The sequence below is a fragment of the Rhamphochromis sp. 'chilingali' genome, assembly GCF_963969265.1.
Source record: "Rhamphochromis sp. 'chilingali' genome assembly, chromosome: 14".
In the NCBI taxonomy this organism is placed as follows: Eukaryota; Metazoa; Chordata; class Actinopteri; order Cichliformes; family Cichlidae; genus Rhamphochromis; species Rhamphochromis sp. 'chilingali'.
In genome coordinates this window covers 33,744,539-33,761,332 of record NC_137941.1, presented here as the reverse complement: position 1 = coordinate 33,761,332, position 16,794 = coordinate 33,744,539, and the positions used below count along the sequence as shown (strand labels likewise).

The 16,794-nt window shown below is 40.6% G+C and overlaps 1 protein-coding gene across 4 annotated transcripts in view; it reads left to right on the top strand.

The window, feature by feature from the left end:
• The window catches only part of plekhm3 (pleckstrin homology domain containing, family M, member 3), a 46,860-nt gene that overhangs the window by 20,561 nt on the left and 9,505 nt on the right, over positions 1-16,794 (top strand). For all 4 annotated transcript variants that reach the window (XM_080902046.1, XM_080902045.1, XM_080902048.1 and 1 more), the window contains 3 exons: positions 4,897-5,042; positions 5,521-5,714; positions 11,512-11,575. In XM_080902046.1, the coding sequence (XP_080758172.1) occupies positions 4,897-5,042; positions 5,521-5,714; positions 11,512-11,575 (404 nt within the window). The remainder of the gene's footprint in view (positions 1-4,896; positions 5,043-5,520; positions 5,715-11,511; positions 11,576-16,794) is intronic.

Genomic DNA, 16,794 nt, shown 5'->3' with positions numbered 1-16,794 from the left:
CGCTATTAATGTAGAGAAAGTAAACAAACAAGTTTGCAGATGGAGTCATGCGGACCTTTATTTCACTAAATGCTTTTTTCCATTAAGGATGGATAAAATGGTTTGGGTGTGGTGGGGTTGAACTTTTTCTTGTGTCCTGCAGGCAACAAAAGTTGCAGGTTTTTAACACATACACTCGCTGCAGGTATTTTAACAAATTTCTATTTCTAAGTGAAATAGAAACACACTTACCTACACCGGTTGGATGGTTGTAAAGTCTTTCAAACTGTTATCGCTCTGGTCTACATGAAACTCTTCCACATAACCATCCTAGGTGGACAGTTTGTTTGGGATCACCCTTCTTTCTTCTTCATAATAACCAAAAAGTACAAATGTACTTTGTAGTTTGGGTGGAAATTAGCTGAGATTTTGCAGCTTTGTAATGTACAAACACTTCAAACACACACAAACAGTAGCTATAAAAAGAAGCTGCAGTTGTGCCGCTGGGTGGTATTCATTCGGCCTGGATTTAGATGCTTCACAGTGATGAAAATATGCATCCTTGTTAAAGATATTGACCACAATCATGCTCCAATCCGCCCACTGAAACTGCTGACAAAAGTGCCTCATGGGAGAATGAGTTGACTGTCAAGGATGAAATAGTGCTGCTATTTCTATGTATTGAAATTGTAATTTATATAATTACTTTTATAAAGTCCTTACATATTTATGTATAGTCACTAGTGTGTTATTACAGTTTATTTACATGATATATACTTCTAAACCCACAGTGTCTATACTTTACATTCACTAAGTGTCCACTTTGTATTGGCTTGGATAAGAATCGCAGGTATATCTATATATAAATACTTGCTTAGACTTGATTTACTTTTTATGACAGTAAATATTCTTAAAAACACAACTTCCTAAAAGTCCAACCTTAGTTTGAGTGAGTAATGTGACGTAAAGCATACATATTTCTCATTGCTCCCAGAACACAGAAGTGCCACCTGTCCTTACTTTGATCTCTCTGCTCTTTGGTAAGAATTCCTGCAGTGTGTATGTTTTGCAGTTGTCTTGCTGCAGTTTTGAGGTTTGGAAGAGGCACAGATCAGCATCAGATTTATACGGATGGTGTTATTTGATATTTGTCATCTTCTGTAGTCCACATTGCCTTTGCTGTTGACTTTGCTTTTTGTTTTATTGAGCAAAGGACACTACAGAGTGCCCCCGCTGCTGTAGAGGTCCTTTCGCCACCGTGTGACCAGTCAGCGTGGGTGTGTTCTCTTCTTTTACTCATGATATAGAATTTGAGGTTAGGTTAAAGGTTGTTACTCGGTTTGCAAATGTTTTCAGGCTACATACATATCTGTCTTTGTTCCTCTGGTCCCAACAGCAGCACACCAAATTTGAGACCACAGTTGGCCAGAAAGCTGATCTGGTGGTCAGCCGTTTCCTCGAAGTGACATAGTGTTTCTCTGATTGTTAACCATCCCCTCAGCCTGCTGGCTCCCAACCAGCGGATTGTGGTTTTTTGGAAAGAGCATTGACCAAAACAGCAGCATGAGCTCATTGCTGTAATAAGCCTAACTAGAAGTGAGTTACACATATGTATTCAATTGTTGGCCCTTCAGTAAGATAAGACTTTATCGTTGTCTTTTGTCGAGGATTGTATCCTTGCACAGTGGTTTTGATTAAAGAAAAACAAATGCACATTGTTTAAACTTTATAAATTCTTAAAAATGGATGCTGATTTAGAATTAGAGATATGAATTAGAGACACAGCGGACAGGAAGTAAGACAGGCAAATCACGTCTGACGGTGCTTTGACTCATGTTGAGGTCATACATGTGACAGATGGAAAATCACTTTGTAAGGTTTACTCACATTTTTAATTAAAGGCAAAAGGATTGACATCCAGGGACTGCACTGGCCACTCGCTTATAGGCTCACTTATAGGAAGCTTTTCTTCCGTAGTTCAGATCTTTGTGAGCTTTGGTACATCGTCCCACAGGATACAGCGTTGTACAGAGTTGTTCACGATTCTCTTTTATCCGTTACTAATCTCTTTGATTCACAGTGACAAAGTTTAGCATTTCATCACATTCAAAGCATAAAAAAATTAAGAATTTGAAAATGTTAGAACTTTCCACCTACCGTCAGGCCGCATTATTCTTCTTATCTGTCATATATACACTTACATATTACATATGGCAAGAATTTTTAAATATTGAGGTCGGCATATGTGTAATTAATCCCACTGAGCAATAACCCAGGTCTCAGACTTGCTCTAAACACTGGGTTTCAGACGGTTTTGTTTTTTTATGTTTGGCTCTGTGTGATGTCAGAGAGAGTGGATATCCTCTTCTCTGACTTGCTCTTTAAATAATAGCCAATCAGAAGAAAGCTGGCTTAAAGGTAGGGAGAAGAAAACTTAAGCAATAAATGAACTGAATAGTAAAATATATTTAAAAAAAAAGATTATTTTGATCTCAGAATCAAAGCTTCTAGTGGAGTACTAGCTGGGCCTGGTTTTCCATTCTTTTTGTGAGTGAAGCTCCCAAATTAATATGTTTTTTATTTTGGTTAGGTAAAGAAGGAGCTCAGCTCTGAATGCTGATTGAACCATTGTCTGCCTTTTTTCAGATTATTGTCTGTGATAGTTGTCTTTATTGTCTGCCATCATCTGCGCTTGTTTGATCTTACTCTTCTCTTTCACGCAGTCCCTTCTTTCCTCTCATCTCTCAATAGCTTTTTACTTATTATGTCTTTGTTTTCCTGTTTTCCTCTCATTCAGCCTGCGCTTCTTGTGTTAAAGCAGAGCTGACAAACACGCTGACACATGTCCCTCTTCCACTGTTTTTCCTTTTCTTTTTTCCGTAGCTTCCTAAGCCTGTGTTTTCCTAGATAACAATCTTCAGGATCTTTTCTTCTGTGCCTCTCCTCATTTGCTGTTTTCCTCCAGGCTCTGTGTCCGCTAAGATGGTGCGATAAGAGACACCTGTTGAACTGCTTCAGCGCTCAACTGTTTGGGTGCGCGTGATCAGAGAGCAGGGCCGGGTGTTTGGGTGAAGAATGAACTTTAAAGAGCCTGGAAGACAAAGCAGAGTGTGGAAGCTATCAGGCTGAATAGAGCAGAGAATCTGTTGGTCTTTTAGGTCTGCAGAGCTCCTTGTAAATGGAGTCTGCTGTGTTGTGGCTACTGGGAGAACCAGGATTCTGTTATCTAGGGATTACCTCAAATCAGTGAGGTGAAGATTTTGGATAGAAGATGCACTAAATGGGAACTATCAGGATCATCTTTCTGAAGAATGCATGTGTGGTTTCAGGAGTTTCTGTGTTGCAGTGGAGATCAGCACAGGCTCCCTCAGCCAAAAACAAGAGGGATATTGTTGCTGTAGTGCATACTACATTAGGCTCTGTGGATACGCTTAAAGATATTTCACTACAACATAAATATAGTTTAAAATACCAAATGTATTAAACGTTTCAAGATGAAATTCTTCTATTAAAAGCAGTAAAAGGCACAGGAACCAAACTAGTGTGTATGAAGTTTTTACAAAGCTGAGCAAACATACAGAGAAGAAGTTTTCATCATCATTCCACACACATTTGTGAACACCATCAGTGGCTTTATACTTGTTTTGAAAAGTCACTGGAAAGCATGATAAAAAGCACCCATTATACCCACTGTGGCATAAATATGGAGGCAGTCTCTCTGGAAGCTGCTCGCAGTGTTTATTCAAAATGTGACAAACGGTTGTGTAATGAGTGAAAGAGTGAAAGTCTGGCTCAAGAGCTTGTTTATTTGCGTACCTCCAAACACAGGCACTGCATGAACTTTGCATGAACAACTATTTCAGTTTTGCTAGCCCCACCCTACAATGTCTGTCCACACACACAGCTACACACACACACCCACTTTGTTATGCCCTAGTCACACTAAAGAAAACGGTGGTTGTGGACCACAGCACGACCCAAGTTATAATGACGGTGTGCAATCAGCTTCTGATCTGGATGCCTTTTGAACGATTGGTTTGAAGCCGAGGGCCAGGTCTGCGATCACTCGCAGGCAGCTGTTGTCTTCAGAGTGGCTTTGGTTTGTCAAGATAACACAACCTCAAAACATCACAACATCAAAATGTCAGAATAAAAAACATAAAAAAGGAACGACAAGTTCATGAACTGTGTCTAAGGTCCACTTCACTGTGACATCATATTATTTATTATTTTGCAAGAAAAACATTTGACCATTATGTAACCATAATTCAGGGATGGATAAGAGATTGTGACCATATTTCACATTTGGTTAAACCGAGTGACACTGATCTTTGGTCCTCACCCATTAATTGCTTTCAAGGTATTCACTACATATACTATGAGTGAACAGGCATGGATATAAGCCTGCCTGGTTGTCAGAGGTATAAAACCTGCAAGGTGATAATTTAAGTTTGATTATCTGTGTTTCCTGATCCAATGGATTACCTTATCGGGGTCAGAGCATCTTGTCAAATAGAGGCTATCTTGTTTATTATCTACAGGTTTACTTGGCTGGATTAGCATGGCATTTAGTGTGGGGCAATAAACCGATACATATTAACACCAACCAATTTGCATTACAGCCTTTGTGCTCTCTCTCAGGGCTCGTCTTTGTCTGCTTCAGTGCACTTTTAACACCAAGTGTGTGCAATACTAATTAGCCCATGATAACAAATACAGCTACAGATATGGATCTCTTTAGTGAAGCTGCAATTTGATGATATGTGAGTCAGAGACAATAAAAAAACACTTTTGGATTAAAATGTTTTGGGACTGAAAAGCAAATTGTGTGACTTTGAGTTGTCCTGATAGCATTCAGACACACTAAAGTACCAAATTTGAAGGCACACATATACTCATCAATGACTTCCTCCTCAGGTTGTCAGCGTCCCATTGGTCTGTCCAGAGGAAAGGCGAAGGTTTGTTACTATAGTGGCTGGTACTACTGCCAAAGCTGCCATCAGGACAATTCTTTCCTCATCCCAGCACGCCTGCTGCACAACTGGGACACCAGCAAGCACAAGGTATGAAAGCATACACACAGAAATATGAAAGAAAAAACAAATTTTTAATGCAGAATCATTAGAGGAGGGGCTTTGGGGCTTAAAAAGCCTTGTCATGTTTTAGCTTATAGTATACTGTAAGACTACTGTTAAAGATCTGCAGGTTTCCAGTAAGTACTGGAGAAAAATTGATCCTATCACATCTGTACGCTAAATATTAAGCTACTGCCAGAAAGCGTGGTCTTAGATTTGTGTTCAATATGGGATTATTTTTCAACTAGCCAACCATACTTCTTTTACTGACTCCAGCCCCCCACATTATTAGCAATTAATAGAAAAAGCAGAAAATGGCTACTGTAGCTCTGGGCGGGGGGTAAATAAAATTAGCCACCCAGGTTTTATCTTGTTCTATCTTGTCAAGCATTAAAGTCTGAGCTCAGGATTATCCCTCATATGTCAGTGGTCTTTGATGCAGTCATTTTAATGTAAACTTTTCCAGGTGTCCAAACAGGCCAAGGAGTTCCTGGAGTTTGTGTATGAAGAGCCACTGCTGGACATCCAGCAGCTTAACCCCTGTCTGTATGAACACTGTGAGCCTCTGAGCACAGTCCTGCGTCTCCGTCAGCAGCTCCAGTCACTGCGGGCCTACCTGTTCAGCTGCCGAGCAACCGTTGCTGAGGACCTCAGACGAAGGTATGAACACTGTGGGACTGAGATGCATTTCTGTAGCCCAGCAGTTATTTACTTTATGTGAGCAGTAATGAGGAGGTACGCAAATATTTTACAAATTGAAATGTCTCGTGCTGATTGACCTGAAGAATTTTGCAAGAAAATTAAATTCATGTAATGTCTCTTAAATGCAAGTACAAGCCGATACCCCGACCCAGCCTTAACTCTTCACCCCTTGAAAGCCGACTAAGAGAAAGCCTTGAAGCCTTTTTCTGAACTGAGTGGTTTCTGTCATTTTTAAGGCCAGCTTATAGAAAAAAATGACTGGCTGTGAATCAGAAGTTAGTGAGGGTGGTCTCTCCCCGGAAAAGCCTGGAAACTACTCTAATGTAATATATCCTGAGTTGTCAAAACTCATCATTATGAGAACTGGGGAGGTGGTCAAATGTCATGTTTATGGAGGAAAGAGCTAAGTTGTTTGAACTAACCGAGAAGCTTATCAAGTTATATGGCTAAATGTAAAGGAAGGAGGAAAACATGAGACAAAACACGATCCTTTAAGGAAGCTCTGCTCAGATGAATATGCAGAGATTATTTAAAAATAAATGTTCCACATCAGAAACCTTAATAATGCTTTATGACTGACTGTTATTTTCTCCTTGCGTGACATGCACATGCTCATATGTGTGTGTCTGAGTCCATATGTATATATTATCATAACTTTTATCTGCATGCATTCCTTTGTGTGTGTATAGACTGTTTATACATTAAAGACATGTGTCTGTGTGTGTATATGTCGATGTGTGTGATGGTCAGGGGGGACGACTGTTTATGTGAGTGGGATCACACACTGAAAGCCTTGTCTGTGCAGTGATGGATGCTCCTTGCCCCGGTCTGGTTCACTAACAGAGCATTCCTAATGGAGAAGCAGCACATAGATTTGTCATACTTTAATGTTGGCAACAAATAAGATGAAAGTCTATAAAAATATTTACATGTGGAGATGAAATGCATGATTCATCAGTTGGTTAGTGGGCAGAAAAACACTGAAATATGCATTCGGATCATTGATTAAGTGAGCTATAAATAGTTTTGCATTTAAAATCAAGAGGAAATTGTAATATGACTTATATTTTAATAGGGCAATTTAAATAGTGATCAACCCAAGTCTGCGTTTTCTTATAGTTTCCTAGCTGAGAGCAGAAACTAGATTTGATGGATGCTACAGTCACCATAATGCAATGTAAGCCTAACATTCATATAAATCTGTTTCTAACATTTTAAAATAGGAAATCGGGATCACAAACTCAACTTCCAGAAAAAAAAAAAAAAAAAAAGCATTTCAGTCATGCCGTAGTAGTCAAGCCGAGCAGCATCGTGGCGCTCTGTGTTTACTTCTGTCCCATTAGCTTGTGCCGGCCAGTGCCCCGTCACTTCCAAACACTGCAGGATTGATGAGGGCCATGGCGCTAAAACCTTTCCGTAGTCATTAGTTTATTTCAGGGGATCTGAAGAGATATGCTATGGAAACACAATCACACAAGGAACCACACGGGGCCCTCAAAGCTGTGTTTGTGGCCCTGTGCAGTGGTTCTCGGACACTATGAGAGGTTTGCACAGGAATCTTTGGCCCATGTCTGTTAAGGTTCTCAGTCATCCAGGTCATTGTAGTCAAAGGAGCTTGGAAAGAAAAGCCATCTATGTCCACTGTGAGCGACCATCTTTGAACAGAGGCGATGGTTTACGACCCCAACTCTCTGCCATCTATAATCCAGTTTTGAGTTCCCTCCCCAGACGCCTTAACGCCCACTCACATCCTGGGCCATCTGACCTCAGGAATTCGCATGATAAGGTGGGGCCAGGTTTCACAATGAACACACCCGAAACTCTGGCTGATTGGGACCCACACCCAGTTTCACACCTTGGCTCAGGCGATTAGAGGATCATCAGGGGGTCCTTTTGTCCCTCTGTGGGGGGATACTCCCACTAGGTTTAAATCTGGGACTCTCCACCATTTGACCTTAGAACTGAAGAAGCTTCTCGGATGAGAGGTGAAACGTCTTCAAGCAACTTAAAGAAGTCCAGAATCTTTGGCCCACTTAATTTCCTCTTTATAGCGTTGCCTTGAGTATATTGAGTTGCCGGTGCATTTGTTTATGCACAATCCTCTTAAGAGCCCAACACAGCATTTAAGTCAGGTAAAGATCTAACTAAGGACTTTGACTGGACCACTGGGACTCTTCAATTTGTATTTTTTTTAAATTTTTTTATTTCTGAGATTCTGTTGAAGATTTGCGTCTGTGCTTTGGATTATTGTCTTGTTGTAGGACCCAGTTTGGCCAAGCTTTAACTGTCAGACAGATGGCCTCACATTTGACTCTAGACCAGCGGTCCCCAACCTTTTTTGTGCCACCGACCGGTTTATGCCCGACAATAATTTTACGGACCGGCCTTTAATTAAGGTGTCGCGGATAAATACAACAAAATACAACTAGTACCGGTACCGAAAAAAGAAGATTTATTAATAACACACGTGAAAAGACCCAGGAAAACAGAGTTAACGATAAAAACGATAACAAAATAACGCTGAAAACCGATAAAAACCCTGAAAACCATACATTTCACACCTGAGCCTCAACTACTTACCAAACGACTCACGGACCGGTACCGGTCTGAGGCCCGGGGGTTGGGGACCGCTGCTCTAGACTACGTTGGTATACAGAGGTATTCATGGTGGAATCCATGACTGCAAGGTGCCCAGGTCCTGTGGCTTCAAAACAAGCCCAAATCATCACCCCTTCACCACAGTACTTGACAGTTGGTATGAGTTGTTTGTGCTCATATGCTGTGTTTGATTTTCACTAAATGTGGTGCTGTGCATTATGAGAAAACATCTCCACTTTGCTTTCATCTCTTCAGATGCAAGTTTGCGATCCAAAGCAAAGCTTTCCGAGAGCAGCTCTCTTCTGGCAACCCTTCCAAACAGTCTTTTTTTTAAAATTGTTGGTCATGTCTGCCCCTCCCTTCTTGCTCTGCCAGAAGTTTCTTCCTATTAAAAGGGTTTTTTTTCCTTACCACTGTCACCATGTACTTGCTCATGGGGGGGATCTGATTGTTGGGTTTTGCTGTATTGTTATAGGGTCTGTGGTTTACTAACATAAAGTGACTTCCGACTGCTGTTATGATTTGGCACAGTATATTAATAAAACTGAATAGAATTAATTTTATTAATTCTGAGATGTAGCTTGCTTTTGTATTTTCTCTGAGCGTTGCCTGATCTTACCCTGGGGTGAATTTGTTAGGACGTCCACTCCTGAGAAGATTGTGGGATTGAACACACTTGAATGCTCCAGACCGGCAAACTGCCAAAACTACTTTTATAGAGATCATCACACTTTCTGATGATCAGTTAATGAAATGCATTTGATTAGCACCACTTGGCTGCTACGTATTCTTTTGATAATAATACATTTTATTTATAGGCGCCTTTCAGACCCTCAAGGTCACCTTACAGTAACATGTAAACAATACCATAAAAAACATAAGAAAAATGTATATATAGCAAACATGGTAGATAAAATTTAGACATAAACAGTCATAAAAGTATAAAGTATGCAAGCAGTAAGGGTGTGCTTACTTTTTCCACAGGACTGCATGTGGACAGGACAGTGTGTTCTTTTTCCAATGTCTGTACACGATTAGGAAAACTAATGGTATTGTTTGCTCTTAAAATATGTTAATCATTGAAATAAACTCAAAATGGCAGAACACGTATAGATTTGATGTTCCAGTCACTATTTCATGATTCCTTGTGCTGCCACTTATCAGTGAAGAGTGATGTAAAGTTAAACAAGTTGTGGTGAAGAAGAAGAAACTCACAGGGGTAAAATGCAGACCACAGGTGAAAGCTTATGCTTATCTTTGGTTACACAGATAATTTTCCTTCATTGTATCAAGTAACATAGAATCTCTGTATCCTAATGCCTGGCATTATCGTATCAACATATCGATAGTACGCTTGTCTGAGAAGTGCTTTAATTCCCGTCTGTACATACAACATTGTGATGTCCTTCCTGACTTCAGTGGGGATGTCATGGAGTTACGTGCAGGTTGCTGTTCTTGCGTTAGTAACTCAGGAGGCTGTGTGATGGACAAAAATGTAAAGCTTCACGTAAGTTGTATCAGCACTTCCCTGACACTTTGTCAACATAAAAAGACATCCAGAGGTTTAAAAGATAAGCTTGTTTTTGCCTCGAGATGCTGCTTTGTTTGCTCCATGTTGTAATTTGTTGGTTTGTCCACTACTTACACATAGGAACATACTCGTTTGCACAACTTCTTCCTACATCTGTACACAGACCTACTCAGGTCAGACCCACCTTCAGTACACAATAATAATCACTGAGGGATAACAGAATTTAATAAAAGGTGTGTCAGTCGGAGTGGAAATAGCCCAGAGGATATCGAAATAAAATATAGAATTAGATCCTATCCGGTCTTGCACAAATACTGTCAGTTGTTGGCATGTGTGTACATATGTGTACATGAATTGGTGTGTGCTCTTGCTAATCTAAAACATATTAGTTCTCAAGTCTTTTTATCAAGATCAGCACACACTTTGAGGGTGTGTTCATCCGCACATGGACGACACAATCAGAGTGTGTGTGTGTGTGTGTGTGTGTGTGAGAGAGAGAGAGTTTCTATGAATGCTGATGTGGTAACCATTGGTAATGTTCCAAACAGAGCAGTTTATCAGTGGTGCCTATCACCATGAGGCGTCTACTTCACCCATGCACTCAACCTTATGTTTTAATGACACTCAGCACAGCTTTAGACATGATTTAAGGTGGTGCCATCCTTCTTAGAGGTCTGAGAGGAGGCCTCATAGCACACTCGTGTGTTTTTCCTGATTCGTGAGGACATTTGTTGGCATAATCCCTCTGTAGCCCCCCACAGTAACCTTGAACATTGCAGCTAAATGTCTTATGTTCTCACTAAACACAACCTAATTCTAATCTTAAAGATTTCACATTTCCTCATCCAGCAACTTTAAACTAAAACAAACCAAAATAAATTGTTGGACCAAACACACACACACACACCACACCTCTGCCGTCTGTTTCGTCAAACACTACTGAAGGAAATGAGAAAGCTTTTGCCTCTAGATTAATATTATTACTTTGTTTAGCAATCACTGCACTGAATGGCTGGTGGTTAAACATTAAATGTGCTCATAATGGGCCCACAGAGCTTGATCATTCTGTTCTTATTTATACACTTAGATGACTGAGTGTATTGCAGTAAAACTCCCTCGCATGGTTTTATTAGAAGCCAGTTTAAGATTTAACTTGAATTCAGTTTGTGTGCAGTAATGCTAGTAATTGTTGCCATGACATAAACAATAGTTGGTTAATGTCATGGCAGTGGCTTTTTTATGATGCTGCAGGATTCTAAGTGTCTCCAGTGCAAAGCATACTGTGTGTTTTATTCATGCATCTTATAATTCATCAAAATGCTACATGACTAATATTAAATACTTTGAAGGGTCAGCAGTATAATCGCCGGTACCCCGTCTCAGTTTTGTATATTGTAGCATAAATCTCTCATGCACGGTGTAAACAACATCAGGCTCTACCTTGCTGTGGGATGATCTTTGTGAGATTCATCACAAAGCAAACATTTTTTAAATCCAGATTTTCTCTTTTTTCCGTGGTCAAAAGAGAAGAGTTGGAGTATCAGCATCACTGACTGTTTAAACCTGATAAACTGTTTGTATAGAAAGTGACGGACAAATGGTTTTTTGTTGTTGTTCTTTCAACAGGATTTTCCCCCGGGAATACCTCCTACAGCACATCCACCTGTACTCCCTGGCTGACCTGCAGCAGGTACATGCACACATCCAGAGCTACATGCACACAGAATAGGATGCATAAACTGTGACTCTGTGTGACAGCATTGCTCTTTGACTTGGATCAGTCCTGTTTCTGTGTCAAGTATCTCTAATAATAATCAAAAAAAGCTACCACTCATGTGCCATCTGTGGAAATGCACGCAGCTCTCCTGCTCGCCGATAGATTCTGCTGCTGCAGATATATGATAAACTCAGAATGTGTTCTTGAAGCTGGAAGCTACAAAATCATTTCAGCACCCATTAATATTTTGTTAAAACTCTGGATTGTGTTCAATAGTGGTATATTTGACTAAACCACAATGTTTGTAATAGACTTAAAATTGAGTAGAAGAAAGCATACAGTCCATCAACAGGCCACCTAAAATGTCAGCGCTGAACTGAGCTGCTTGCCACGTTTTTAAATTATGTATTTTCGTGTTTGAATACAAATTGAAGGTTTAACGTAGAATAAGGCATAAAGCATAGATTATAGGCTTGAATAAACTTAAATAAACAAGTAAAGCAGCATTTGGTTTGTCAGTGTCTGTTAGAGAAACAGATTATGATGCTAAAAATGACATTTTCAGTCTGTGTCAATCGTAATATGGTGACCAGTGTTTGAAAAAACTATTTTTTTATGCTTCATTCATTGTTTCATTAGTCATTGGAAGGTATGTTCCTTTATTATCAAGAGCACACAAACATTTGCAAATTTTAATGTCATAGCAGATAGAAGCTGTGAAAAGGAGCTCATTTAGCGATCAAGTCTGCACATGTTCACCGCTCATACGACTCGGCTCAGAGATGGGTTTCATTCATTACCAAAGTCATACACTGAATTCCCAACGCAGGAGCTATTTACTAGAGCAGCAAATATGTATTAATCCACTACTAAAAATAGACCTCAGCAAGAGTCGATGAACTGCAGCTGAGAGCAGCAAACAGGGACGTGACTAACACATTGGTGTTTTCCTCTTTTCGTCTGATTTGCCAAAAGGTTGTGTTGCGTTTAAGTAAACACAACCTTTCCTTTGTTTCTTTGGCGAGTGTCCGTGTCATAACAGTGATAAGAAAGGGTGATATCCTCCAGCAGCCTCATTTGGAGACTTTAAGTATCCAGATTGAGAAAACAATGGTCTGGCATCTTATCCTCATGACTCTGCATTATTACTCTGCAGTAACAAAGAGACTTTGGCATTTTAGTGAATCACCAGATTTTCTCATTAAATTACAAACGCTTATATCTGTGAATGAGTTTAAAAGTCGTCATGTCTTTTTGAAATTATCAATGAGGAGATTTTAAAGAGATTTGCATAGATTCTTATTTTTTTCTTTATTGCGGCCTTTTTTAGCACAGAGTTGCCGGACTGAGTTGGGGGGGGGGGGTCAGACGAAAGCGACCACAAATGACTGAAAAGTTCTTTTGTTTGTCATTATGTTCATTATGTTGTACCCTGCCCCATTTTTTTTCTTTCATCCTGCTCTACTCAGAGCTTGGCCACAGACTCTCACGGTGAAAGAGATTGGAGCCCCCCCTCCGCCTCCACCTCCATCTCCACCACCTCCTCCTCCACTCCCACACTCTGTGTCTCTCTGCTTCACTAATTGGTCACATTCAGAATCAACAGGCAGAAAAACAAAGCGTGACATCCTTCCATTCTTCTAAACATCGCCTTGGCCTCACACACGCTCAGCACACATGTGTTGAGTGTGTGTGTGTGTCTGTGTGTCTTTTTCCTGCTTAAACTCTGATTTTCTGTCATAAACTCTAAACTGGGGATTTTGAATTAATTTCAACAATGTGTGTCTTTGGGAGAGAGTGCACTGCTCCCTCTCCCCCTCTCTCACCCTTCCTCCCACAGATTCTTGAGCACTCTGCCTCTTAATTGGTTTTCCATATTAACAAGCTTGTTTCTTTTGATTCGCCTCCTGAATAAAATGACACTCTTAATCAACGTGGCTTTTTTTGTTCCACCCCAGAGGTCAGTGAAGGCTCAACTCCCCTGGCTAAAGCCCGGGACACACCAGTCTTTTTTTTTTTTTAAACCTCCCAACAAATAGCCTCCACCCATATCCCCTATTAGAGGCCCATTGGTTTTGTAGAAGCCATATGTGTTTGTCTAAGGATGCTCTGCACCATCCCTCTGCTTGCTTTAAGGATGGTTTCTAGGAAAGAAAAATGCTTGTGTGTACGCAGACAGCAGGCTTCCCACAGTGACACCCTGGCATTCCCTGTATGCCAGGCATGCCTCTCCACTCACACTTGTCCAGGCACACAGAGGCCTCTTGAGGAAGTGCTATATGTTCTCCGGAAGATTTCTCCTCATGCCTTTAATTGTAAGGGGAGCTTTAACCTCAAATATTCAAGCAATCCACATAATAAGAGCTATTTTTGTTAAGAGATTGCACAATGCTAATACTGGTCGCTATACAGTTTCTTAGACTATATGTGACGATTTATGATGTCTGTGGAGGTTTTTGAGTGGCAATGCCATGGGGCAGGTTGATAAAATGTATGTAATTAAAACACGGCTGCTATCTAGCTGTTCCTTGTGAGATTAAAATGTCAATCAAAGCCTATTTCATAGAGACCTGCAGTTGTATTAATCCCTTGTCATGGTAAATCTGGCTTTTGTTGTCCCAAACACTCCTAATAAAAAAGGTTAGCGGTAATTTAGAAACTGTGATCCATTACAATTTCTACAAATGTAGATTTTTAAAGGCTTCTGTTGTCTCTGTTGCGATTTCCCTTTAACAATCATCACTTATGGTGTGCATACGTTTGAAGATGCAGTATGTAAAACTGTTGGTTTTTAAGCCATGATTGATTGCCATGATGTTTGTTACTTCATTAGACGTCTGTGTGTTGTGTAGCAGAAATATAACCTGTAGCTAATGCTGGCCTGCACATCAACATTGGGGAAGTCTTTGTATTTATTTTTTTCGTATAGTCCATGGTTACTGTCAGTCATGTCAAGTAAGGGGGTGTCTGTCTCGGTGCGAGTGGCACTCTAGAGCCACACTAGAGTAAAATTAGGACAGCAACCTCCTTGCAACTAGAATTGGTAGCTGCCACATGATCACAACTATCAATGCAATCACGGGGGGGACAGACCGACAGCAAGTAGCTGAGGGTGCTGCCTGCTCAACCAACTGGTTGCCCAGATTGCAAGGCAGTTCACAGTTAGGAGGCAACCTGTCACAAACAATAATGGTCTTGCTTGGCTGACTGCAGTCACGCTTAGTTTTAGATTTGTGAGTAATTGTCATCTAGCTTATAAACGCAGACAGATTGAGTGCAACATGTTGGCAATCTGTGTGAGTCTGCACTCATGAGGTCTCTTTGGAGCAATGAGGTCCAATCTCACTTGGTTGTCCACTGTTTGTATTGTGGTCATATTCCTATTTAAAAGCAAAGTTGTGAAGCACCTGTGCCATTTTGCAGTTAAATGGCTGTCCCGCACCAACTACCTGACTATTGCTGGAGGAATTTCTGAATTTCTGTTTCAGTTCTATGAATTTGTAGCTGGATTCTTAATCTAAGTAATTCATATGAATCACAAACAGATTGAGACATTCAGTCACAAACTGGTTGCAGACTCATTCTGTCTTATTGTCGCCTTGATGCACCAAAGTTGCTTTCAAGACAGCAGATGATTGTGAGGGATCACAGATCTTGTTTTTGTCTTCGAAGCTGTCAAAGGCAGCAAGATCAGTCTAGTGCCTCTCATGACGTCAAGGGCTCGAGGCTTTGTCCCCGCAGCAAGCCAAGGTGTGTTTCCTACGAGCAAATCAAGTAGCTTGGTTAATTTTTAATCCTTTAAGAGGCTAAATCATCTTTTTTCTACTATCGCTGTGTGCCTTAGTAGAAAATAAATAGAATGATGTCACTAAAGAGTAAAGTATTCTATTGTGCCATTAAGGTTGGATTTTTAAACTAAAAAGAAATAAAAGCATCAGAGAAACACGTTTCTTACATCTGCTCAGCCAGAAGATTACTTGGAAGTCTGGGGATTTTAGGGGAATCTCCTGAGAAGACAGACTCTACCATCCATACACTGACATCCAACATACGTCAGGTTTTCTGTGTGTGTGACACAGAGAGAGGAGAGAGGGTGCTATCCAAACAGATCTCACTCTGGTCTTTCCAGCCATGTAATCCCAGCTGGCTTTCTAGTGTCTCAATGGAGCTGCGGTTGTGTGTGTGTGTGTGTGTGTGTGTGTGTGTGTGTGTGTGTGTGTGTGTGTGTGTGTGTGTGTGTGTGTGTGTGTGTGTGTGTGTGTGTGTGTGTGTGTGTGTGTGTGTGTGTGTGTGTGTGAGGGCGAGTGAGAGAGGAGGGCAGGCGAACGGCTGTTTAACAGCAGTTTTAGGGGATTAGGAGGTTTTGGAGCACAAAGACTCTGCATGGAGCAGAGAAAGAGGTTCAACTGGAGGGGGAGGAGTTTAAGAAGAGGGATGGAGGGAGAGGAGGTGAAAAGTGTGTGTGTTTTCTGGGAGGGTTTTTTGGAGGGAATGAGGGTTAAATAGGTGAATACTTCTACAGCATTGCTCTGTATGCTGAAATGAATTCTGATAGTGCTTCATGTTGTTTTTTTTGTTAACTATAATCATGAGGACCTTTGCACATTCACTGGTGTAGACGTTCATGGTGACTGGCTTGCTGGGGGATGGACTAGCAGCTTGTGAGCTGCCATTCAGTCTCATTGTTCTAGTTGGCAGTTCAAGCTATTAATGTCACTTACCTTAAGTATGAATTATGCTCAAATTCCAATTTTTAGACAGCACTTTTAACTGAATGGTTCCAGGTTTATTTATTGAAACTAAACTCAGGAACTAGTTTCTTTTGTAAGGAGGTGAAAAGGGAAACTAGAGAATTTTGATTTGAAGATAACTGAATGTACTGTACTTTATGTTCTTTTTAATAATCCCAATAATTTCCCAGTTTGTTTTGCTCTGCAGTATATTTTTTGTATATTGAGACAGAAGTTGGTCGGTCCCTAAGCGACCATTAAAGACAGCTCTACTGGTTCACCCACACACTCTGGACGGTCGTCAATATTTGGCTTCATTGTTGTTCTGCCCAAGTTGGAAGTTCTAGTCTAAATAATTACCCCACAGTGACCTTGCTGGTCTCAGGGCTTCCGGTATAACTAATAGAAGTGTCGCTGTATATTTCTGGAAGGCTTTGACAGCAGGGACCTAAATGTGATTAA